Here is a 26,676-nt window from a genome sequence, read left to right as displayed (position 1 = left end):
CTGGGGAAGCAAGGCACATGGGTGTCCCCCAGATGAAGGCCCTGGGCAGGGTCGGCGGCCTCACCCCAAGCACCAGGCCTCGTTCACTCCTCTGATTTTACAGAGAAGACCCATAGAGGGGATGGGTCTGGCCCAGGGTTCCATGGGAGAACTATTCCTTTAGGCAGATTTTATTCAAAAAGCATCTCCCCTCCACCCTCACCCCGTGCTCATCAGCTTTATGCGGATCATAACAGATCATCACCCAGAGAGCTTTCCTCCCTAGGGAGATGTGTGCTTGAGGGACGACGTGGGGTGTGTGTGTTCATATGTGTGTGCGTGTGCACACATGCATGTGCACACGGCTCAGATTCACATGAGCACAGGGATGGGGTATGACTTCCGCTTTGTAGTCAACTCTACTGCCTTCTTTGTCTGTCTGCCCTGATGCGGTGAGCGTGGAGGTGGGAGAGGCCCGGGGGCTGGGGGCGGAGGGGTCCTCCAGGATGCAGCCAGTTAGGGACTGAGGAACTGAGTCCTGCCAGCAGCCTCGTGCATTTGGAAGCGGATCCTTCCCCAGACGAGCCTTCAGTTGAGACCCCAGCCTGGCTGATGCCTTGGTTACAGCTTTTGAGAGACCCTGAGCAGGGGAGCCAGTTAAGCTGTGCCCAGACACCCCGACCCATAGGAACTGAGATGACAGACCTCTAGGCTTGTGATCACTTGTTACGTAGCAATAGAAAAATGAATACCCAGTGTGCTGTGCGTTTCTGCTCGGTCCACCCATGGTGTGCTACTGCAAGCGTCCCGTGGTCACCCGCTCCGACATCCCAGACGGCCTGCAGGCGCCTGCCCCATCTCAGCTAATCCTTACCTTATGCTGGCCGCCTGCAGAGACCAGGGCAGTGCCCCCTCAGCCCCCGCATGCTCCAGGCGAGGCACTGTTAAGAGTGCTTCACACACACACACACACGCTGCACTCACACCCTGACTGCTGCCCCAGCAGAGAAGGAAGAGTGTCATGTACGACACACAGCTGGGCCCAGGAGGGGACTGCAGGCAGGGTTCTGAGGGGCACAGGTGCTCATGCTGATTTTCTTCCCAGCCTGTGTCTGTGAAATCCCCCCCACCCCAAAAGAAGTAACCCCAGGCAGCTCCAGCTCACCTAAATAATAACTGAGAGGCATTTACTGAGCGCCGGAGGCAGGAGGCACCATTCTAAGTGACCACATGCCGTATCACAGAGGCCTTCCTACAATCCTGCACGGCAGGGGCACCAAAGGCCCTACTCGACAATGGAGGAAACCAAGGCACAGACAGGTCAACGCCCCTCCTCCAAAGACCCCGTGATCTGACCAAATGCAACCTTCTTTAAAGCACCAAAGCATAAAACTTAGGAGCACTGGCTCAGAGGCTGAACTCGGGTTCAAATAGTCAAGCTTGGCTTCTCTCTGGCTGTATGGCCTGTGGACAGCTCTCAGTCTGCCTACCTGTAAAATGGGAAGACGAGAGAAACGACCTCCAGGTTTATGGACTATACAGGACTTGGCACTGCATCTGGCTCCTAATGGCACATAAAACGCAGCTGCTATCGTTACTGTGACTATTTTGAATTGGCTGCTGGTTCTTACAGCCTCAACATTCCAGGCCCCGCTGAGTGACTTGAGCAAAGAGCCACGCCATGTAGGGAGCTTGAGTGTCAGAAGCACAGACGGATGGTTAAATCCAACCATGAGGCCTGCGTGAGCCATGCCCCCTGGCAGGAGCACAACGAGGCTTCCCCTTTGGGCCTCTGCTCTCTGGGAAGTGAGGTTCCGCCAGGATTCGGGGTTGGGGGCAGGGGAAGCAGAAGCTAAATGCCTTTTTTTGGCAGTGAGCCTTGCTGCGGACACCCTGTTCCTCCTCCCTCACAACTGGCAGGGGGAGACACGTGGTGCTGGGAGAATCCACAGGGTCCCCCAGCCCGCTTCGCCTCACCTCTGCATTTGCTTCCCTGCAGTGTCCGTCACCAGCATGCCGTTCTCCATCTGTTTCACTTCCTTCCCTGGACCACCGACGCCTGCTAAGCCTGGCAGAAAGGAAGAGGGGGCGGACGGTGATTTCAAAGGCTGGACACTAACACCTGTCACCCTGTGGGGAGATGGCAGATAATCTGGCCGCCAGGAGGCTCAGAAAGCAAGACCTGCTTTGCAGCAGCCACAGACAGGCTCCCTGGCTGGCCAGCTCTCTCAGGGACAGGGACAGTGTTTTGCAACCATCTCAAGAGCCCTGAGCAAGTGCCCTGTGCCAGCAGCAACCAGGAAAATCCAGTTCTGCCGATGATCTCTTGGCTGTGTGCAGCCTGGCTCATGGGAGTCAGGACACAAATGAACCATGCATGGGAAAGGACACACTCTTCTGGTCCCCAAGCATCAGTGAAATCCCAAATAAGTAACAACCCCTTATGGACAAGGGCATCAGACACTGGAGTCCCAGGCGCCCCCAGCCAAGGGGTTAACCCACTGGTTGCCGGATCAAGGGGAGGCCCTGAAGATTGGGGTAAGGGGTTACCTGGGATTGCTGGGGCAGTGGCTGTTCTCCCAGTAATACGGAGCTATTTCAACAACTGACACAGGCGCCACGGGCACACCAGCTGGATATCTGCTCCAATCCCAGGAAGTATCCGCCCAGCATTAACACTGATGCCTGTCACCTCAGAGACAGTGGCTGACATTTATTCAGTGTCAGCCACTGTGTTCTGCTGAAATACATTATCTCCTTTAATCTTCCGACAAGTCAGGGATGTGTTTATTACCACCCACTCTGCACTGACTTCCTCACTCTTTGGTGCTGGGAGACAGAGAGCAGGAGAGAGAACATAACGTAGGACTCCGAAGGGCTGACCCCGGAGGAGGATGCAGGAGAGAAGTTACGAAAGGGTATGAATACACAGCCGGCAGTGAACCTGCGAACATGCTGATGTGACAAGAATTAAAGCAGAATCCAGAAAGATAAGATTCTCTCAGACAACAGCCACGGGAAGTGACAGAGGATGGCAAGGAAACAGGGCTGGGGTCGTTCCTGGGCTGATGGGGGAGCTCTGAGCCGGTGATTCTCAATCTTGGCCGTGCGTGAATCATCCAGGGATGCCCTGGGGCCGGCCCTGGTCCCTGCACTGACTCTGCCAGGGAGGCTGACCCCACGCTGCGAGCAGTCAGGGGGCTGGGATGTGTGGGACGTGCTCCTAGCTGTGTGAACTGGGGAAGCAATGACCCTCTCTGAGCCTCACTTTCCACATCTGCAGAATGGGAAGAACAGCAGCACCAGCCCCCATGAGCGGGAGGAAGAAATGAGGCTGTGCTTGGTGAATGGAAGACGAGGTCGTGATGCGTACTGTTATCTGCATTGTTAAACCTGTCCCATAGATAATTCTGGGGCACATCCACGACTGAGAATCACTGTTTAAATGTTTCCTTTAAAATCAGCATCTTTTTTAATTGGGGAAAAAAAAAACCTAAAACAAACGAAAAAGAAGAGTGATAACAGGCAGGACTTCCCATGCAGCGGCCTGCAGACAGCGCACACACACATGCATAGCACCTCGACTGTGTTCCGCTGTGCAGGGTGGGGGTGCTTTACAACACTCCCAGAGACCCCCATCTTGCAGCAGGTACTTCAGAGAGCTCCCTGTCCCGCCTGGCTGCCCAGGCGCCCTCTGGAAACCTCAGCCTTCCCTCCCCACTCCTACTTCACATGCAGTGCAGGTCCCCACAGTGGCCTCCATGGTGGCCTCTTCACTGAAACCCTATTAGCCTACTGGCGATACACCAACTGGGGCAGCTGGAAAACCTTCGTCTGCAAGGGTGGGACCGTGAGTCCCAGGAGGAGAATGGGAATGTGTGCGCTACATCGTCCTGTTCTTTGCAGGGGATTTGCCCCCTTCCCCAGTCTCCCAGAATGCCCAGGCTTCCCAGCCAAGGGGGAACCTGCCCAAGGTCAGCCCATCAGGACCCCTCCCCCAGAGGACTTTAAGTGGTGGCCCCACAAGGACCAAAGATCTGTACAACTGCTCTGTCCCCAAAGGAGTCTCACGTCCAGAGCTCCCAATGCCTGAGTCTTGATCATCCACTTTTGCCTTTGATTTCTGCTCTCTGCCTTTGATTTCCGTTCTCTGCCTTTGACTTCCTTTTGCTACTTGGTATCTTTCTGGTAAACACCCTTGTTTAAGTGGCCAAAATCAGCTTCAGTCGCTGTCAAAAGGGGGCCTTGCTGTGGACCCTCAGCCACACACTGCTGGCTCTGGAAGGCAGGAGGCATGGGTCTGCTCTGGGGCCAGTTCATGCCTTTCTGTCCCTAGAGGGAGACCGGGCAGCCTTTCCTGCTCAAGTTCTTCTAGAAGGCATGCCACCTCTGGGCACCCCTGACACCTGCAGCTACTCCATGAGAGGCTCATCACCCTGTGCTTGGGTCTCAATCATGCCCAGGAGGTGTGGGTGGGATCGTAATAACGATCCCACGCAGCTTCCACCTACTGGGTGCCGGGCATTTCACAACCAGGATCTCTTTCAAGGCTCGCTGGACGTGGTCATCAGACCTGTGACAGTACAGCTTAGCCAAGGTCACTCAGCTGACCAGTGAGAGATGGGGAGATTCGATCTGTATCCCCAAGTGACAATCACAAAGCTGGCACACAGTAGGTGCCCAATAGATGCTGGATGAATGATGGAAAGGGATGGAAATGCAGACGTTCAAGGGCCCTTCCCCAGGCATGCAGCAGCAGGACAAGTCATGTGCAGCCTCGCGCTGCGGGCACAGCCAACTCCAACCCGCTGTCACTGACCTTCCTCCTCATCCAGCACGCTGGTGCCTAGGAATTCACAAGACCCAAGAGAGTGTTAAGAACCAAGGCAAAAGAACCCTCCCCGTGAGACCCCCATTTAAATGCCCAGAGAGGGTGGATGAGTGTTTCTCCTTAAAGGTGAGGGGCGAGGACAGCGAAGGGACCTGTTGCATTTGTGCCTTGGCTTCCCCGTCCCACGTGATGTGGGTGTATCCCTGACAAGCACCCTACTGCCTGGGGCTGGCTCCCTTCTCTAAAAGCTGTGAGTGTTCAAACATAAGGAAAGCTAGGAAAATGCAGACTGACCTTCTGTCTTCACGCCTGTTTTCCAGGCAGCAGAGGGAGAGAGAGAGAAAGTATTACAGTGTGAAGGGCAGGCGTGCCAGCCAGGAGGTGGCACAGGCCCCGCGCCAGTCCACAGTCTTTGCTTCTTCAAGGGCACAAGCACCTTGCTCTGAGCCAGTTCCACGTGGACAGAAGCGGGGAGCGGAGGTGACTCGGTTCGGATATCACCTTGGATCTTCCCAGGCTAGGTCAGGGACCCATCTCAGGGTCCTTCCAGCTCCCCAGGCTTGCCTCCCTCACACATTGAGCACCATGATGCCCTTGATTATTTAGCGTTTGTCTCCCCCATCAGACTGTGAGCTCTTGAGAGAGCATTCCAAGGTCTTATCTACCACTCTATTCCTAGCACTTTGTGCATCTGATGGCCATGTGGGGTTGCACAGGATGTGCACTGCACAACCCAGGGGGCACCATTCCACATGGTAGCTCAAGCACCAGATGTCCCCGTGGCACACAGCAGAGAGGCAGATGGACAGACTAACAAATGAATGACCACATGAACAAGCAGAGACGACCTTCCAATGCCAGAAGAGGCACCGTATCAGACACAGTGATGCCATGTCATAGCCCAAATCCACAAAGCTGGTTTCTAAACCAGCCCTGAAAGAAATGTGTAAAATCAGCTCACAGTTGTTCCCAATCTGGGGAATATATACAGCTGTGTTAATGTCCAACCATTACGCAGGACATGCCTTCAATGATAAAGATGTAACTCATTCATTCATTCATTTAACACATTTCCTGAGTATCTATGATGTGCCAGGCACTGTTCTCAGTCTTGGGGACACAGAGGTGACCAAAAGCCCTCACGGAGCTTGAATTCCAAGGGAGAGAAAGAGATAATAAAGTAGTAGATTCAGAATTTACCATGAGGCAGTGTTAAATGCTACAGAGAAACAACCAGGTAAGGAGAAAATATGAATGATGCGGGGGTGGGGGAGTTGGGAGAGGGAGGATCTTGTAAAATAATTCAGAAGCAAAGACATAAGACTTATAACCCAACGGCTCTCCCTTGAGGGCTTCTGAGCACCAGGGACGGGGCTGTGATGCTGGTAATCAGGCATCTCCCGGCCCTTGAACCACACAAGCACTGCCCAAGCCGTGTGTTCGGCCGGCCGCTCATCCTCAAGGCTGGCACCTCTCAGCCTGTTTATTCTCAAGAAGGTGCTGGAACTCTGCCTGGGCAAGGGCCAGCAGGCAAGCTTCCCCCTTGAGGGAAGAATTCAAGTCACTGCGTTACAGTCAACGCCTGGTTTTTGACCAAAAACGGAATCGACCAGCTACATCACCCGGCCCAAGCCTCCCGCCTCGGCCCTGCAAGTTCTTCAGACTCAAAAGGGGAAGAAACACGGACCCTGAGGACAGAGGGGAGGAATGTGCTGTCTGTCTGACCAGCTCTCCAGCGGCTTTCGGTGCTTACACCTGACTTTTGCAGCAAGGGGAGGCACCTGGAACCTGGTGTTAAGAAAAGAAACAAAAAAGAGGGACAGGAAAACCGGCAGTGAAAACGCACACTAGGAAAAAGGTCCTAAATCAGAAAGACAGGTGGGAAACAGGCCAAATGGCAGGGCAGCTCCCCTCGTGGCGGTGGGAGAGCTGAAGGATGTTCTTTTGCTGGTTCTTGGAGCTTTTCTACCATTTGCCATGGTCTACAAGCGGCGCATATTGATTTTATAATCAGGTTAAAAAAAAGTTCAGCAAAAATCTGGAAAAGGGGGGGAAAAGACTGAGTGATGAGGTTGAAAGAGTAAGACTGGAATAAGGTTTCGAAAAGCGGTCACGTCACTGGAGTCAAGGTCTTTCTCCCCAAGATAACAAGGATGGAACGTGGGCAGAGAGAAGTCAAAGCAGAGTGGCTTCCACACCCTCGGCACCACTGACATTGTGGGGGGTGATTCTCTGCTGGGGGGGAGGGCAGGGTGGAGGGGGCTACCCCGTGCAGTGTTTAGCAGCATCCTTGGTCTCTCCTGACAAGATGCCAGGGGTACCCCCCTCCCTTGCTGTGACGACCAAACACGCCTGCAAAACTGCCAAGTGTCCCCGGGAGGCACAAATGTTCTGTCTGAAAACTGCCATCCTAGGTTTTAGGTTCCTAAGAGTCACCAGAGTAAATAAAAATGTTCTATACCTTCCAGGTACAAAGGTTAATGAACCACTTTGTCAATCTCTTTGCCAACAAACAAAAAGTCTCCTAGAAACAGGATAAGGCATATTCCTAGGGAGGAAGTCAGTCGCCCCCCACCACTCCAAGCCTAGCTCCCGTTCTCCATCTGAGGCAGACAGAATTCCCCCAAACCAAACACACGCCCTCCAGCCTGGGTGTCCTGCAAAAGATGTGATTAATCCAACACGGAAACAAAACTTTCCCTTTAGAAGGAGCCAAAAATGTGTTTCAGACAAATCCAAGGTCACTGGCACTGGCTACAGCTGAGCGAGCGAGGCTGGACCCTGATGCCAAGCCTTATCGTCAGGGTCCCTCCAGAGAGGCAAAGAGGGGTGGGGGAGAGGACAGCAAGTCTGATTTTAGATCCACAGTCTGAGGAGCTTTGTGACCTGCCCAGCAGGGGGCTGAGTGGCTAAACTGGGGAAATGACCTCAGAGCGGTGCAAGGGCACCGGGTGGTAATTTTACCACCAAATTAAATGCTGACGTGCACACACAAAAAATTTTTTAATTGGCAGCAACCCATGTTCTGCATAATCTGCTTTGGATATGCGTGTGGCTGGGGATGAAAAGAAGGGGAAAAAAAAATCCCTTCTGTGGCCAACAGCGTGTAAGGACGGTCCCTGCTCACCTGGATAGAACAGGGAGGAGAAAGAGAATTCGCTCTGGGGAAAAAAGTTGAGATAAATCCACGGAGGGTTCTTTTTGTCTAAATGTAGCCCACCAAGCAGGTGGGGGAAACATAGTTATCTCAAAATGGCCACCATGTTTCGTGTGACCTTGGCTCAACTTGGGCTGAGAGACAATCTGAGAAAGAAGACTCTGTAGCAAGACGAGAGCTGGTTAGACTTACAGCAGAACTTTCCGACCACAGGAGCATAGACATGTGGAAGCTCATTCGCCCGGGAGTTTAAATGCTAAGAGGGAGAGTCGGCTATCTCACACTGGCAAAAGAAAATACTTTTCTTTTAAAACCTCTAGGGTTCGCAGCAGCACTATTCGTAATAGTCCAAAACTGACAGCTCGAATGCTCATGAGCTGATGAATGGATAAATAAAATGTGGTGTGTCTACACAACGGAATATGATTCAACAGTCAGAAGAAATGAAGTGCTGCTGCAAGCTTCCACAGACAGATCTCGGAAACATCATGCTAAGTGAGAGAAGCCAGTCACAAAAGGATTCTGTTCATACAGGAATGGTCAGAGTAAGACAAATCTATACAGAAAGTAGATTTGTGTGGTGATCACTGTGACATATAGAAATATCAAATCACTATACCCTGCACCAGGAGCTAACACAGTGTTGCAGGTAAATTATGCTTTAAAAACAAAATAGAAACAAAGATCAGGTTTGTAGTCACCAGAGATGGTGGGGGGAGCAAGAACTGGATGAAGGTAGTCAAGAGGCACTGCCAGTTATAAAATAAATAATTGCTAGAAATATAATGTACATGATTAATATAACCAAAACTGCTTAGTAATTACTAAGAGCTCTCATCACAGGGAAAAAAAAATTCTTTTTCTATTTCTTTACTTTTGCATCTATATGAAATGATGGATGTACACTAAACTTATTGTGGTCACATTTCAGGATGTACTAAGTCAAATCACATGCCTCAGACTTACACAGTGCTCTTTGTAAATTACAAATCAGAAGAAATTACAACTCAAAAATCAGAAGGAAAAAAAAAAAGCAGATTAAGTGGTTGCCTAGGACTTGGAGGGCGGGGAGGAAATGGGGAGTGACTGCCAATGGATGTGAGGCTTCCTCGAGGGGGTGAGACTGTTCTCAAATTCATCTTGGTGATGGCTGCACAAATCAAATACTGGAGTATTTTTAAAACTCACTGAATCATATGATGTGTGAATTATATCTCAATAAAGGACTTATTAAAAACCACTAGGGGGACTTTTCTGGTGGTCCAGTGGTTAACACTTTGCCTTCTAATGCTAGGGGCACAGGTTCGATCCCTGCTTGGGAGCCAAGATCCCACATGCCTTGGGGCCAAAAAACCAAAACAGGAAACAGAAGCAACACTGTAACAAATTCAATCAAGACTTTAGAAAAACGGCTCACGTTAAAAAAAAAAAAAAAAAGGGAAAAACCTCAAACCAAGAGGATCCAGCAAACTCTCAGGCAGAGGAATGCTGTGCATTCTCACTGTGGGCCCTCCCCTTGACAATCATCGGCTTCCCAGCTGCACTGAGAACAAACCCCAAACTCCTCACGCTGAAAGACCCGGATGGGTAACCACCTCGCCAGCCCCATCTCCCACCCTCAGCCCTTGCCCACCAAGGTGTGGCCACAGTGGCCTCTTCCCTGTTCCTTGAACAGACTGAGCTCATGCCGGGCTGAGGCCTGTACCGTTACCCGCGTCAGAACGCTGCTCCCACAGAGGGAACCCTGACCACGCTGCCTGCAGGGCCTGAACCCCCAAACTCTCCAGCCCAATATCCGACGTGCTCTCCTCACAGCACTTAATGCTGCACAAAACCATTTCCATTGGCTGACTGCCTTCTCTCCCAGCAGACTCTGAGCTCCGTGAGGGCAGGACTTGCCTGGATCCTGCTCACTTCTGTCTCCCCCAAATCTAGAACGCTACTAGTTTAAGGTCTAAACTACATCCCCCACCAACTAAATTCATACGTTGAAGTTCTGACCTCCAGTACCTAGGAACATGACCGCATGTGGAGCCGTGGTCTCTGTGGATCTAAGTGTCCACAGGAGCTCCTGAGCACGGACCCTAATCCTGTATAACTGGCGCCTCATAAGAAGGGGAGATCTGGAGACAGACACACACAAGAAGAACACCGTGTGAAGACGAAGACAGAGCTGGCTTATGCTCCTGCAAGCCAAGGGGCGCCGCAGAGTGCCAGCAAACCACGAGACGCCGGGGGACAGGCATGGGACCCCCCGGCCCTCAGAAGAAGGCTGCCACCTTGATCTCAGACGTCCAGCCTCCAGAACTGGGAGACAACACACTCCCACTGTTCAAGCTAGTGGGACTCTCGTTACAGGAGCCCTAGGAGAACAACGCAAGTGCGTAACACACAGCTGAGTGCCCAGTGAACACCAACTGAATGACTACATCAGTGAATGGTAAATAGCTGTCTTAGTGCTCAGCCGCATTCACAGAGACAGGGACCCGCCTGCCCCTGGCACATGAGGGACAAGACCCCCCCCCCCCACTTTTTTTTTTTTTAACTTTTAGCCACACCACTTGACAAGTGGGATCTTAGTTTCCCTATCAGGGACTGAACCTGAGCCCCCTGCAGTGGAAGCACAGAGTCCTAACCACTGGAGCGCCAGGGAAATCCTGGGACGAGCTTCTTTTAAGCCTCAGTTTCCTCACCAGTGGACTGGGCACCACCATCTTCCCTCCTCCATGAGAAGCTGTGAGGAGGAGTGAGTGAGCCAACGAGATGACCCCTGTCGGGGACAGAAGCCCTGGTAAGCAGTCAACAATCACTCACTGATGTATGTGTCTTCACATCACAGACACCCTGATGACAACTCTGCCCATGAGAGTTGTGCAACGGGGCGAACTGCAGCCCCAACTCGGGGCGGGGGCGGGGGCAGCCTATCTGAGAGCTGCCTGGGGACTGAGCATGTAACGAACACGCCCCGGGGCCCAGGGAGTCTGTAATTAGTTCCTGGAAGAGGGAGATCACAGCAGGACAGGCGATCTCGCTTTGGTTCCACTCTTTTTAGCAACAGCTGAAACCAAAGCAGAAAGGCATCAGATGACTTCTTTCCCCTCCGTGGTAAGGCAGGTCAAGGCTGCTGGTGGTGGTGGGGGCGGGGGGGAGCACCAGCAGAGGATCCGTTCCAGGTGCCCATCTGACATAAACACAGGGCAGCCCACAGAGGCTGCGACCGATTCCCCGAATTTCAAACCAACTAAAGGAAAGAATGGGGCTTCCCTGGTGGCTCAATCAGTAAAGAAACTGCCTGCAGTGGCAGGAGACCTGGGTTCAATCCCTGGATAGGAAAGATCCCCTGGAGTAGGAAATGGCAACCCACTCCAGTATTCTTGCCTGGAGAATCCCATCGATAGAGGAGCCTGGTGGGCTGCAGTCCATGAGCTTGCAAAGTCAGGCACGACCGAGTGACTTAACACGCATACACACAATAAGAGAGAACAGGATTCTTAGATGCCTCACCCTGTTTGCTTCAAATAAAGACAGGGTGAGGCCCCAGCCCAGAATTCAGAGCATGCTCTCGGGAGGACAGAGCGGGTTTGGTGGCTGGGAAGCGGGCAGGTCTACCTGGACCTGGCAGATGCCACATGCGTGGGGTATCGGGGAGCACTCTTCCCTAGAAAAGTAATAGCAGCAGCTGTCACTGGTGCCGTGCCAAAGGCCCCAGTAATCTAGCACATTCAGGCGCCAGAAGGTCGGGTCTGTTGCTTCACTGCTTCATCAAGAATGGCCAGACATCACACAGCTGGAAAGAGCAGCAGCTGAGACTGGAACTCAGGTCCTGCCAACCTCCACCCTGCAGGCTCAGCCAGCAGGTGTGACCTCACGACCCGTGTCACTGCCTCAGTGGGCATGAAAGTGAGCAAACTCCGGGAGACAGCAAGGGACAGGGAAGCCCGGGGTGCTGCAGTCCACAGGGTGGCAAGGAGTCGGCTACGACTGAGCAACTGACCAACGTGGTGAACCTGCCACTGGCTTCTCAGCCTCTTGGGAGCCAGGAGGCCTGTAATTATCACCACCTCCATTTTCGCCATGAAACCCCCGCAACTCCACAGGCCCAGAGATATACTGCCTGAAAGGACTGGGACTTGTGTTCAGTTCTGCGGACCCGGCTCTCTAAAGTATTGGGACTCCCTCTCAATTCAGTGCTGAAAGTCCTTCCAGATGGTTCCTGAGAGGGCCTGGCCCAGCCCCGCACCTGATGCCCTCCTGAGCTTCCAGGGCGGCAGGGGGGAACTTTCAGGGGAGACCTGGGGCCGACCGGGCACCACCCTCACTCAAAGGCCCGCGCAACCCTACCGTCGTCGGCCTGCCCCTGCTCCTGCTCGGCGCTGGCGTAGGTGCGCAGGAACTCGGCGAAGGCGCCGTCCCGAGCCAGCAGCTCCTGGTAGGAGCCCATCTCGGAGATCTTTCCGCCACTCATGACGATGATGAAGTCCATCTGGGGCAGGTAGCTGATGCCGTGCGTGACCAGGAGCCGCGTCTGCAGGGAGGGCGGAGACACAGCCACATTAGCGCATGCGCGCAAGAGGGAATTTTTGTCCCCACCCCCCGCCCCACACCTGTACATGCGCCTGGGATGCAGGCACACAGAAGCATTGCAATCTGCAGGCCGGGAGCTGGGGGTAGGGGGGCCGGGGGTGGGGGCGGGCAGGAGTGAGGGAAAACAACGATCCTTGCTCCAGATTTTAGGGTCCCCACCGATACGAGTAGACTTCTGTGTGCTGTATTGTGAGCACGTGGAAGCAAACGGGGAAGGATACTGAGATGGGGGGTGGGGGGGGGGTTGCAATTTTAATAAGGTGATGGGGGAAGTTGTTTTTGAACAGAAATCTGGAGGAGATGCAGGGAAGGAACCATCCGTGTGTAGATGAATAAAAAAATGACACTCCTACAAAAAATGTGCATGCTGTGAATTAAGTTTTTTCAAATTTCCCCACCCCTAAAAGACTACCGCGTTTGTACATGGGTATCTATTTTATCTAACTGAAAGTCTGGGAGGATGTGCATCAAACCGTTTACACAAGTTGGCAAACTTTTTCTTAAACAGCCAAATGGTAAACATTTTCAGCTTTATGGGCCCTCTGGTCACACACAAGACATAAACAGATGGGCTGGCCATGATCCAATAAAGCTTTATTTATGGAAGCGGATATGTAACTTTAATACAATTTTCCTATGTCACAAAATATTTGTCTTCAGAATTTTTTTCCAACCACTTAAAAATGTAAAGACCATTCTTGGCTGGTGAGCTGCCTACAAAACAGGCTCCTGCGGGCTGGATTCGCTGGCCCCTGCTTTCGAGAGCAGCTAGGGCTGCAGGATGAGGAAGAACTGTTTTTTATAAACTTTACATATACTCTCTGGTTTTGTTACTATGGGCACATTTCTTTCACAACCAAAACAGGTTTTTAATATTTAAAAATTAAACAGAATTCTTATGGGGTGAAGGGGAATGCTTACTACAGATTAAGTGGCATGATGTTTATTATATATATACATATATATATGCATGATGTAATAATCCTATTAAAAAGCTTATATAGAACTTCCCCGGTGGCCCAGTGGTTAAGCATCGGTGGATGCCAGAACAGGGGACATGGGTTTGATTCCTGGTCTGGGAAGTTCCCACATGCGAGGAGCAACTAAGTCCCTAAGCCACTAATGAACTCTTGCACCCTAGAGTCTGTGTTCCACAAGAGCAGCCACCACAATGAGAAGCCGGCAGATGGAAACTAGACAGTTAGCCAGCCAGCTCCACGCCCTCCCCAACAACTAAAGAAAGTCTGTGGGCAACAAGGAAGACCCAGTGCAGCCAAAAATAACAAAGAAAAAAAGCTTATATACACAACAAAAAGACTTGAAAGAAATACAAAAATCTCTAAGCGGTGGGATGATGCATAATTGTTTTTCTCCTTCGTGGTTTTCTGAATTTGCTACATTTTTTCCCATGGGCATGTCTTCTTTTTTAATGGGAGAGGCGGAAGAAGAGCCTCTGTAACTCCCCTAAACAAACAAATTTCAAAAAGAATAAAAGAGGAAAGGAACCATTTGCTGTCATGTTAAGGTGTGGTGGCCGTTTTCCTGCTCAAACCTCTGTCCCTCAGCCCACGGCCACTTCAGCAGGGAAAGGAGAGCCGGCTCCTTGGGGACAGGGGATGATGGTGGTGGTGGGGTGGGGGTGGACTCCCCTCGGCAACACCACCCCTATTGTTTAAGCAGAAAGAAAGGCTTCTTTCTGCCTAGCGGAGGCAATGAGAACAAGAAGGCTGTCCCCGGAAGGCCGCCAAGGGATGGATTCGAAAATATGATCTCCTGTCCAGTAAAGCGAAGGGGTCCCAAAGGGGACACACCATGACCTGACCAAGAAGCGGGGACCAGCCCCCAAGCCGCGCCCGCAGCAGGTACCTTGTTCTTAAGGAGCCCCCTGGGGCCAACCACGTTTTCAAAGATGTGCTTGCCCACGTGGGCGTCCACGGCCGAGAGGGGATCGTCGAGGAGGTAGACGTCGGAGTCGCAGTACACGGCCCGGGCCAGGCTCACGCGCTGCTTCTGGCCCCCGGACAGATTCACACCCTGCGGAGAAACACGGCAGAAGGGTGGGCCTCCTGGGAAGCCGAGACAAGCAGAGGGGTGCACCGGGTCACCATGCAGCGACCCTCGCTGGAGGCCCTGCAGGGCTGCGCCCGTCTCCCGCGGAAGCAGCCGTGGCAACAGCTAGATCGCGCCTGCGCCAACGTGGGTTCAAGTCCCGGCTCTGGGTTCAGCCTCCACTGTGAAACCCGCAAAGAGAAAACCCGAGCCGCTGGGTGCTGCTGAGCAGGGCACGGTCAGGAAGGCGAGGCCGGCGGCACCACACTGTGCTGGCTACAGGAAGGGTCGTGATCTTGGGCCTTCACTCACTGGTGAAGCCACACGGGCAAGGCAGGCTGTGCCCCAGGGGTACTACAATCCAGCCTGCGCCCCGCTGGCCAGCAGGAAGGGGACTGTTTCCTAATCTGAACCAGGGCACAAGGACCACACGGCCCTCCTGCAGCAGATAAGCCAGCATCACTTGCATATCTGGCTGGAGTCAGTGGACACCCGCTGGGCTAACCCCCCCAGCCCCTCCCAAGAGATGCCCACCTTCCCCCCACTCTGAGACAGGGTCCTGGCAGCCACGTTCATTTTGAGAGTTCCTTTAGTTTACAGCTTTTTGGCCCCAGGCAGACATCAGACCCAAACTAAGCCAATCACATCCTCTCCCTCCAAAACCGGGTGCATGTGTGCCTGGTAAGTCACTTCAGTCATGTCCAACTCTGTGCAGCCCTATGGACCGTAGCCCACCAGGCTCCTCTGTCCATGAGATTCTCCAGGCAAGAACACTGGAGTGGGCTGCCATGCCCTCCTCTAGGGGGTTTTCCCAATCCAGGGGTCAAACCAGCATCTCTTACATCTCCACTAGTGCCACCTGGAAAGACCCCACATTGGCTGAAGTGAAGTGAAGTTGCTCAGTCGTGTCTGACTCTTTGCGACCCCATGGACTGTAGTCTACCAGGTTCCTCTGTCCATGGGATTTTCCAGGCAAGAATACTGGGGTGGGTTGCCATTTCCTTCTCCAGGAGATCTTCCCAACCCAGGGATTAAAGCCAGGTCTCCCGCATTGTAGGCAGATGCTTTACCGTCTGAGCCACCAGGGAAGTCCCAGTAAACACACTGGTTACTGGGACCTAAACAGGCAGAGTGAGGAATCTCCAAGTGGCAGATACATACATTTTTGAAAAAAAAAACAACAAAGCTCCGCAGAAAAGCAGAGATGAAATTCAGAGGAGGAACCAGTCCCTTCCTGAGCCCCACCACATTCCGGCTCTTGGATTCTACACAGTGCCTGTAAATTCAGTTCTCACTCAGGATTCTTTGCCACTTGAAAACCCCAAAAGCCCTAATAATTTGTTTTTTTTCTTTCCAAGGAACTGCAGATTTCACTCAAATAAAAAAAAATGGCTCACAAAGTAGGAAAGTTGGTGGAACCACTGGCTTGTATTAATAACTGAAAATAAGGACGAGAAAACTCTTTAGTAGGCTCCAGACCGTTTGCACTTCCCATGTCCACACCACTTAGCCACCAGGGGGCAATCGAGCAGGCCAGCCACGCAGAGAGGAAAGCATGTGCAAAGGCCCTGAGATGGGAAGGGGCTCCGGGAGTCATCTGGCCTTTCTGTTCCTCCTTTTCCTCTGCCATTACACAGGGTTAACAGTAAATCCCATCTCTTGGGCTTGCTGAAAGGACAAGATGTGTATAAAGTGTTTAGCACTGTGCCTGGCACAGAGTGATTACTCCATAAGAGTTAGCTGTTGTATTATTATTTTTAGCATTATCACTGTTTTGAAAAGGGTTGTGACATTTGAACCACTGACACTCCTATTCCCTGTATAGGTCCAATGGTCATGCGACTCTTTAGTCACAAAGCTGCAAAAGTAACATGCACTTCCTGGTCCTTTGTCTTTGGGTTCAACCAAGTGATTTGCTTTATGGGTAGAGAGGATGGTGTGCTTTAAAAGACATGACATTTTTGTTGTTGTTCTCTTGGGCTTCTGCTGCTGCCATTGAAAAAGGCTCCCCCTGGGGAACTGCTGTCCCCTCACCCAGGCCCTAGGAAGTAGCCACACGGGGAGACCTGTGCCAACCCACAGCCTGGAACTGGGCTTAGTTGGCCTGCAATGTGGACCAGAGCCACCCAGCTGAGCCCAGCCCAACCCAGTCACGGTTGACCCACCCATAAGTTGCAAAGTGTTTAACATCATAAGCCACTGAGATTTTTGTGCTTGTTTGTTACACAGCAATAGCCGACTGATACAGGGGCCATGCTGAAGTCTACTGACCTTCTCACCAATCTCTGTCCGGTCCCCACTGGGCAGGATTTCCAGGTCTGGGAGGAGGGCGCAGGCTTCTATCACAGCCTTATAATACCGTTCCTGTAGCTGGCGTCCAAAAAGGATGTTTTCTCGGAGAGAAACATTCTGAATCCAGGCCTGCTGCGGGACGTAGGCCACTGAGCCCTAGGTGGCAAACAAAGCAGGCGGCAGGACAGACAGACTTGGTTAACAAGATAGCAGCCAGCCTACTCCCTGTCCAGGAAGGCCTTACTTCACAAGATACCTTCACCACATCTATGGTTTCAACAAGAGGGAAACCAAGTCCCAAAGGACTACAGACACCAGGGCTGGGATCAGAGTCCATTCTAGGTCAGTCACTGGCTCCAATAGTGAGAGTTTGAGAGTTGAAATCATTAATGAGGTAACAGTTATGTATTTAGTAACTAGTCACTGAATACCAGCAAACAAAACCCCTAGCTCTCCTACACTGCACATCTGCATCTTATAAAATACTGTACGTCGTCTACGTGCTAAGTCACCTCAGTCATGTCTGACACTCTGCAACTGTATGGACCGCAGCCCACCAGGCTCCTCTGTCCATGGGATTCTCCAGGCAAGAATAATGGAGTGGGTTGCCATGCCCCCCTCCAGGGGATCTTCCGAACCCAGGGATCGAACCCGGGTCTCTTATGTCTCCTGCATTGGCAGGCAGCTTCTTTACCATTAGCACCACCTGGAAGCCCCCACATCATCTATATTTCAACTTAAGAAATTTTTTTAAATATTTAAAATAAAATGAATTTTAAAATAAACAGCAATAAAAACCTCCTGGTTCCCAAGAACGGGAAGTACCTGAATTAAAAAAAAAAAATTATTTGATTATTGTTGTGGTACAGGCTAAGAGAGAAAAATACGAGACTTTCAAAAAAGTCCTTTAAAAGGAAGACTTAACCTATACTGGAAAAGAATCTGAAAAAGAATATATATACACATTTATCTGAATGACTTCACTGTACACCAGAAACACAGCAGTGTAAATCAACTATAATCCACTTAAAAAAAATTTTTTTTAAAGGGAAACTTAGTTTGGGACAACCTTAAAAGAGCTCTTGAGATTTCCTTGATGAAATTTAAGCAAAGACATCTGTATAAAAACTGTCGATTTCTAAAGTTGCTGTGTATTTCCACATAATGCAAGGTGTCAGAATGGCATAAGAACAAAGACTATGTATGAGGAGAGCATTTGTTTCATGTATTTCAGTAACTGAGAAAAAAATTCTTAAACAAGGACTGATAGGTGAAAATAAGCTGGTCTGATAAAGAGAAGAGGAAAGAGCATTTCAGTCTGAGGAACTGCGTGAGAGGGAGGCAGGGGACAGACAGGCTCCAGGTTAAGACATCTACACGTGACCTCTGCCTGCATTTCATGGGGGATGAAGAAGTGGGCTTCAGGTTGGACACTTACAACTAGTCTTCTCTTTGCATTTCCTGAGACAAGAGAGAGGTGGGTTCCAGTTAAGGCATTTACAGTCAGCCTTCTATTTGCCCTCCAAAATGGAACAACAGAAACAGCGTAAGCAGTCAGTCTTTGTCTTGTAAATGTCCTTAAGATAATAGTCATGGCCAGGACATAGAAGGGCAAAATCCTGTCTGGGTAAAGGATTAAGGGATCTCCACTCCCCTCCTTTTTCTGGAACAAAGGAGACACTACACCTGCATGGGAAGGCTCCTTAGGGTCAAAAGTCAGAGGATAATGAGTCTTACTCCTCCCAGAAGCCTTCACTTTGAGATTCATCTCGGCTAAGGCGTGCACACCTCAGGGAAGACAAAGACCTGGAAAACTGCCCCCTTATAAAGGATTTAAACTTCCGAAAAGCATGACTCTCTGAGTTTGCCCATGCACCTTTTTGCAGGCACTTTTCTTTTCAACAAACTTTTTATTTTACTCGTACCTTCTGCCTCCTCTCCTGAATTTGTTCTTGACCAAGTGGGCAAGAGGCTAGGGACTCAGGCCTTAACTGCTGGCTCCTGTGGTCCAGGCGTCAGGACTCCCAGTTCAGCAAACTAAGACCTGGCTGCCAGTTACTGCTCACTGCTACATGCTGCAGGCTGCCGCTGACTGCTGTGTGTCCAAAATCAAGAGAAACTCGGCAAGTCTGAGCAACAGGAAGGCCAGTGTGATGGGACCATGATGTGAGAGGAAGACAGGCAGGAAGGAGCTGGGGGGTGGGAAGGGACTCACACGGGGCTGGTGGTCCTAGTGACATGTGTGTGTGTGTGTATGTGTGTTAGTTGCTCAGTTCAGATCAGTTCAGTAGCTCAGTCGTGTCTGACTCTTTGTGACCTCATGGACTGCAGCACACAAGGCTCCTCTGCCCATGGAATTCTTCAGGCAAGAATACTGGAGTGGGTTGCCATTCCCTTCTCCGGGATGAGGAGTATAAGCTTCACTAAAAGGACAAAGGGGAGTCCTCAAAGACTGTTAAATAAAGGGATGCTAGGAGGATGAGGTTGGAAATGAAACCCAGGGAGCCCAGCTCTTCATCTTCATTCTCAGATAAATAACCAAACTGCTGACTCCAATATCCTAACTTAAACTGGCCAGACTCACAAAGCCTCACTGCAGAACCCACGGGTAATTCCCACAGTATGCATGAACCCTACCAACTAAACTACTGAGACAAAATAAACATTTTAAACACATTTCCCGCACTGTCCCTGTTGTTGTAGTTAGTTGCTCAGTCATGTTCGACTCTTTGTGACCCCATGGACTGTACCTCGCCAGGCTCCTCTGTCCATGGAATTCTCCAGGCACGAATATTGGAGAGAGTTGCCAATCCCTTCTCCGGGGGATTTTCCTGACCCAGGGATCGAACCCGGGGTCTACCCACATTGTAGGTAGATTCTTTACCATCAGAGCCACGAGGGAAGCCCTTCCCTTACCAAGGCAACATAACCAGTCACGAATAAATCTACCACCTCATCAAACCAAATATTCAAACACCCTCACTCTTTGGTCCGTCATCTCTGTATTCAGTGGTTCTCAACTGGGGGTAATTTTGCCCCCCAGGGGACACATGTGACAATGTCAAGAGACACTTTTAGTTGTTATGACTTGTGGCTGCTTCTGGCATCTCCTGGGCAGAGGTCAGGGATGCTGCTAAACACCCTACAGTGCAGAGGACAGCCTCCACAGCACGAAATGTTCTGGCATGAAATGTCAATAGGGCTGCGATTGTGGAAACCCAGGGCTAATCAAACAGAAGGCAGTGTGGATCCCACCATGATCCCAAGTCTTCTTCCAATTAACCTAGCTCATGCTGCCTATGAACGTTACTTTATAACATGTATTTGAAAGTAATGACAGATCATTTCTTAAAACAATAGGTCCAAGGGATCCTCCTGACCCAGAGATTGAACCTCTGTCTCATGTGTCTTCTGCATTGGCAGACAGGTTCTTTACCACTAGCGCCATCTGGGAAACCCTCATTAGTCTGGACCCAACTATCATACACTTCGCTCATACACATTAGGCTCAAGGTCATATGATCATCAGCAAAGAAAATATTTTGCTCTGAAATGAAAACTATGGCAGAAACCAGCATCCCCCAAAAGTAGACTCCAGGAGACAGTAATCTTAAGACATAAGGAGTTGCTGTCTAGGCAACAAAGAGGTGCAGGCAAATGTGTCTGGGACACGCAGGATTAACCAAAGTTAAATAGGTTTTTTTTCCTCCCTGCAGGACTTATCAGAGTGTCCAACAGGGAAGGAATCAGAATCTGTACTATTTCCCAAGCTTGTTTGAGCCCAGGACTCTTTATTCCCTAAACAGTAAGATGAATTTGCTGCAGACCACGCTCCCGGAAATGCTGGTATCAACAAAACTCTGTAAGAAAATATCCCCAACCCCAGGGAAGGGTCTTGGGGGCGGGGGACAGAGCTAAATGCCAAACAAGGCTCCTGATTCTGACGCGACACATCTGTTCACTAAGGCAGCCTCTTAAACTCTCTCCCAAGACATTCTGCAACTTAGTTCAAAACACTGTGTATTTAAAAGCAGTAAAAACAGTCTCCCTTTAGCCCCATATTAAGAATCCAACAAACACTGAGAATTTAAATAAGTCCCTTAAAAAGAATTCTCCAAGGAAATATTCCAATGACATCAATAAAAAATTTTAAGTGTTGCTACATTTGCCAAAAGAGATACAAGGAGAACCACAAAGAGAAAGAACAAGCCTGAAAGAGCCATGCTTAAGGAGGCCCCGGGATGCACACTGCAGGGTGGAGATGGGGAGGGAGTTGAGGGCAGAGGGTGGACCAGGGGGCATTTGTGTGTTTACTAAATACTTGTCCAGTGCTGACTACATCCCGGGCACTATTCTAGGTGCTGAGACACAGCAGGAACTAGATGACACCACAATCTTGCCTTCTAGGAGGGCACAGAAGAAAAGGAGAACAAAAGTAGTTCCCACTTGCTTAACAAGGTCATAAAAGGTCATAAAAGAAAACACCTGATGGCCCTTTGGCCTTCCCCCTGGCCCCCACCCAGGCCCCCTACCTTGACAGTCACGTGTCCCTCCACCTTGTCCATCTCGGCCAAGAGCGCTGAGAGTAGAGACGATTTCCCACAGCCCACCTGGCCCACCACGGCCACCAGGGAACCTTCCGGAACAGAGAAGGTGATGCTGAAACGACATGACACACCCTGGCTCAGATGGGAGAGCCTGGCTTCCCGACACTGAACGGGCCCTGAGTGGGGAGAAAGGGAAGGCAGGGTTGTCCTGAGTCTTTGAGGCCTGGACATCACTCCCGCTGTTTCTACAACTAGCTCATTAGTTCAGGGAACTGTCCCAGAGGCTTCTGTGCCAAGCTGCATCTTAGGAAAGATCCCCACAGGAGCAACCAAGATAGGAGAAGGGGGCTTGAGTGGAGAGGGATCCACTTCACCTGGGGGTGTGATGCAGGTGCTCAAGGAAGGGGGTGTGTGTGCTCAGTTGCTCAGTCATGTCCTACCCTTTGCGACCCTATGGACTGTAGCCCACCAGGCTCCTCTGTCCATGGGATTCTCCAGTTAAGAATACTGGAGTGAGCTGCCATGCCCACCTCCAGGGGATCGTCCCAACCCAGGGATCGAATACACATCTCCTGCACCTCCTGCTTTGCAGGTGGATTCTTTACTACTGAACTAATGGGGAAGCTCAACAAAGAGACCACCCCAAAACCTAGAGGAAAGGTGAGCTAGAGGAAGGGTGAGCATGACCCAGACACCTGGGGACAGCCTGAGGAAAGGCCCATGGGTGTGAAATCACAGATGTGACCACGAGTAGATGTGTCGATGACACAAGATGAGGCAGGGAGTGGGAGGTCAGTCCTGAAGAGGTGGGTGGGTGGCGTCCAGACCCAAGAGGGCCTCAGAGGACACGCTTCCCAGCTGGAAGCCAGAGAGGAGGGCCTAACACATGTGAATCAGAGTTTCAAAAACACGTCTCTACTGATATCGCCCTTTGGCGGATATAACAGTAATCGAAGTATTGGGTTGGCCAAAACGTTTGTTCGGGGTTTTCCATAAACTGCTACAGAAAATTCCTGATGCACGTTTAGGCCAACCCAATACAACAGGCTCAACACTCTGTGGGCAAAAGGGGCTATGACACCATATAGGACCACGGCTAGCCTTCCACGGAAGACAGCAAAGTGGGGTTGGGATCCCACCCACTGGGGGAAGGCAGGCACGTCCAGGGCCTCCTTGGGTTCACCTACATCGGCTGCATTTTCCAAGCGCTACTATTATGATTTCAACATATTGGTGGACAGGCTGATGACTTTTGCTCCCATTGTTCAATTCTTCATACCTGCTATGTGATCACAAGGATTGTTCTTTTGTTCTATGCTGGGAGGGGAATGGATGAAGGGGCCAGGATAGAACAGTCAGCCCAGTGAGGCAGCTCCTGTGATCATCCAGGCAAGATGGGAACATTTTATAGGTTTGGATGGAGAAATCTGGGGTAGGTGGGGGCTGGGGGGTGGATATGCAATGAGTTAGGGAAGGTGACGTTCAAGAAGGTTTTTGAGGCTGGAAGGACAGACAGAGGGACAGAGGCATAGACACAGACTACTCACTTATTAAACAGGACAAGAGAAAAGCTAAAGTTGAAGTGGACGTGAGTTAAGTTAGACATAAGGAAGAACTTCCTAAACATGCAGTCCCATCAAGGGCAGTGTTACACAGACTCGTTTCTCCAGAAAGTTTGATCTGCCCCTCCCCACATCCTCAAATAAAATACAGCAGTAATTTGGCTACTCAGTAAGAGGGAAACTATTTAGGGGTATGGGGGGATAAATCTGGCCCCTAAAAATGTCCCGTCTGGCCCTGTGATGGGGGACTCCTTAAGGAGGTCTGAGAGCCCCGGAGCAAGGCCTACAGTTGGAAAGAACTTAGAGGCATTTGACAAGTAGCCAGGGAAGCAGGTCAATTCCCAGGATGCTGTGACTTAGAAAAACAAGGACTGGGGTGGGCAGTGTCCCAGACATGGAAATGGTGGGAAAGGGTGAACGAGGCAGCTGGGGGAGAGGATGGAGAACAACCCAGCCTGATATCACATGTGAGCAGACAAGTTATCAGCAGACCCAAGCCTTCCGGCCACCATCACAACTTCCGACCCACCCAGCCAATCAGTGTGCGCCGTCTCTTCTGGCACAGCCATTGGCTCAGGCAGAAACACGTGACCCAACCTGGGCCAATAAGAGGCAAGTGGGTCTCCTGATGACATAGGAGGGACATCTGGAGTCGATGGGGGCCATTTGGATCCTGAGGGAAGAGGACGTCTGACAAGGAAGCAGCACAGATGGCTGGGGAACAAGGACACGAAGGAGAGGCACTGTCTGAGTCCCTGGATCACACCAAACCTGAAAGTGAACCCTGGCAGTTATGTGAACCAGAAGTTTCCCTTTGTTGCCTAAGCCTATATGGGCAAGGTTCGAGTCACTCACAGTCTGAGGGAACCCTCTGAGCCAGGCCCACGGTCATCTGCTCCTCCCCGAAGCTCAAGCAGGTGCGAAGGGGCCTGCCAGATGAGCCGAACTGATGCTTAGAAAGGCAAAGTGACCCATTCACGGTCACAGAGCTGGCGCACGGCTGGAATTCGGACCTGCGTTTGCCCAGAGCCGCGTGGTTCTCTCCACATCCCACTTACCCGTGCAGCGTCGGGGGGTCATTCCTGGCCCACGTGAACGTGGCGTTCTTCACGGTGATGCTGTTCGTGGCTCCAGCTGGAAGGCACCAGAGATAACATGTTAGGCGCAGGCGCTGCCATGGCCTGCGCTTGAGCAGCAGGCTCTTACTTTTTGTTTTTCCTTATCAGGTAGTTCAACTCCAGAGGCTGGACACCCATGCGAGGCATTATCTGATCACATCAGTCACTGTTTCTGAAGAACTTCAACCAGCACCTCTAGAGGCGGCCTCCACCCAGAGGGCCGAAAGAAACCACGAGAGGGCTCTGCCTTTGAAAGATAGGAGGCCGCACAATCTGGGAGAGCCAGGGACCCCCGGGGCCTCCCACACTCATTCCTGGGAGCTTCCGGCAGCTCTAGGGGACAGACAGGGGCGGGGGTGGGTTGAGCAGAAGCTAAGGTCATAGGGTGTCAGCAGCGCCCGCATGCAGTCCCCTGTGATCAGCTCAAGCTGACTCATGGCCCTCATTAAACCTCCAGGGCCCCTCCTTTAATGTTCAAAGTGGGGTCCCCACCCTGAAACTGCCGGATTCCGGGGCAGCCTCCTAACTCACCTCCCTGCATCCCATTTCTCCCTTCCTCCAGCCACCCTGCTCAGGTCAGGGCAGGTCGGTCTTCCCCTCAACACCAAGGTCTGTAAACTGTGCAAACTCGGGGATGGAACAGGAAATGGGGAATCGTGGCAGGGGAGGGGAAGGCATGCCAGACAAAGTTTGCCTAACGCGGACCTACCTGTTTCTAGCCCCTCTGCCTGCATCAACATTCCCTCCTTTTATTCTCTTTTTACTCCATGCCACTCACTTACACAAACGACTTCTTACTTAAATGATGAGCCAACTTGAAACCTTCTCTAAAGAGAAGATTGGGGGTGTTTCTAAGTTGTCAAAAGCAGAAATAAATTGCCCCACCCACCAAAGCAACAAAATCTGTGAGGAGAGGAAGTTACTGGTTAACCAAACTTAACCTGCCCGGCCCCCATCCCTCCCCTGAAACAGTGAACAAGGAGGAAGCTGGAAGGTGCTATTTAAGGAATTTAAGAAAAGCCACTAGAGTCGGTCAAGCTAGAGGCTACAAGACTTGGCCAGCAGCTGCCTAGGGGCCCCCATCTGGCACCCAGAGAGTGTGGATAAACATCTCAGAGGCTGAGCGCCTAAGGGGCTGCCTTCAGGGCAGGGAATCAGGGCTGAGGCCTCAACTGAGGCCTGGACCCAGGCCCAGGGGTTTTCCAACGTGACTCTTGCTGTGAGCTGATTTTGGGAGCTTGAAAACCTCCTTGGTTGACCCCAAACCCTGGAGTAGACATCATCATTCTGCAACATGTGTGTGTGTGTGTGTGTGTGTACATGTCTGTGTACACATATGTGTGTGCTGTGGGGGGTGGAAATAACTCGATCCGCGACACAACAGAATCTGGACAACCACAGGCCAGGGAAATCGGGAGGGAGGTTCCAGCAAGTGGTGGTTCTCAACTAGGGGTGACTTTGATCCCCCAGGGACACAATGTCTGGAGACATTTTCAGTTGTCGAACCTGGGATGGGTGTTACTGGCACCTAGGGGTGCTGCTCAAGCAGCCTATAGCAGTGGTCAAAAAGTTTGTTTGGGTTTTTTATAACGTTATGCAGAGAAACTCAAATGGACTTTCTGGCCAACTCAATACAACGCACGGGACGTCCCCACAGCAAAGTGACCCTGACCCGAATGTTGGTGGTGCTGAGGCTGAGGAACGCGGCCCCCCATGGCGACCGCCTCTCACAGACACGGGGAGGACCGACTGCCTTGATCTTTGCCAAGTGCTGTGCTGGGTGTACCACACGCCACTGAGGACATCGGAATGCCTGCTGCTCCGCTCACACGTATACACATGCTACACTGCTCACGTGCGTACACGTGACGTACCGCTCACATGCATACACACAATCATTCCTCTGACCACATCTACTGGGCTTGGGAGCCAGACTGTGTGGGATCAAACCCCATGTGGCCATTTCCTAGCTGGAGAAGCACAGGCAAGTTACTTAACTTCTCTGTGCCCCACTTTCCCCATCTGTAAAATGGGATTGTTAATGGGCTCGACCTCACAGGGCTGTCATGAGGAGAAAAATGAGGCAACACAGACAGTCCTTAGAACAATGCCTGACACACAGTGGGTGCTCAGTAAATCTCAGTGCGGAGACGCCGAACTGTGGGTGAGAACACAGATTGTGCTGACGGGCTGCAGGTATGAATCCTGACTACCTCTTACTGGTGTGCAAGTTACCTGGGCGAGCGTCCTCATCTGCTGATGGGGGGTTTCCACAGCCCACTCCGTGGCTGCGGTGAGCAATGGACGGGTGAGTATGGTGACGTCCTTAGGACAGGACAACATTACAACGGAAGCGGTCACTACCACTAGTGCTATGAATATTTCTTATTGAGTGCCTGGAGATCCCTGCTCAGGGGTCCAGCTGGGAAAGGATAAATTAATAAGCTACAGAATAACAAATCTACCCAATTAAAGAAAAAACCAAAAGAAAGGCACTGTCCTTTCCATTGCCCAGTTGGGGAAAGCGAGGCTCAGAGCAGTGAAGTGACCTGCCTGA

The 26,676-nt window shown here is 51.3% G+C and overlaps 1 protein-coding gene across 2 annotated transcripts in view; it reads right to left on the bottom strand.

Annotated features, from left to right (window-relative positions):
* The window catches only part of ABCC1 (ATP binding cassette subfamily C member 1 (ABCC1 blood group)), a 148,192-nt gene that overhangs the window by 20,858 nt on the left and 100,658 nt on the right, over positions 1-26,676 (bottom strand). For both annotated transcript variants that reach the window (XM_061152904.1, XM_061152905.1), the window contains 6 exons: positions 24,060-24,135; positions 21,425-21,551; positions 16,872-17,048; positions 14,418-14,585; positions 12,309-12,492; positions 1,957-2,047 (listed from right to left, as the gene is read on the bottom strand). In XM_061152904.1, coding sequence (XP_061008887.1) covers positions 1,957-2,047; positions 12,309-12,492; positions 14,418-14,585; positions 16,872-17,048; positions 21,425-21,551; positions 24,060-24,135 — 823 coding nt within the window. The remainder of the gene's footprint in view (positions 1-1,956; positions 2,048-12,308; positions 12,493-14,417; positions 14,586-16,871; positions 17,049-21,424; positions 21,552-24,059; positions 24,136-26,676) is intronic.

This window comes from Dama dama, chromosome 10 (assembly GCF_033118175.1).
Source record: "Dama dama isolate Ldn47 chromosome 10, ASM3311817v1, whole genome shotgun sequence".
Lineage (NCBI taxonomy): Eukaryota > Metazoa > Chordata > Mammalia > Artiodactyla > Cervidae > Dama > Dama dama.
Note: the sequence above shows the minus strand (reverse complement) of the source record. Positions and strands in the feature narration are given on the sequence as shown.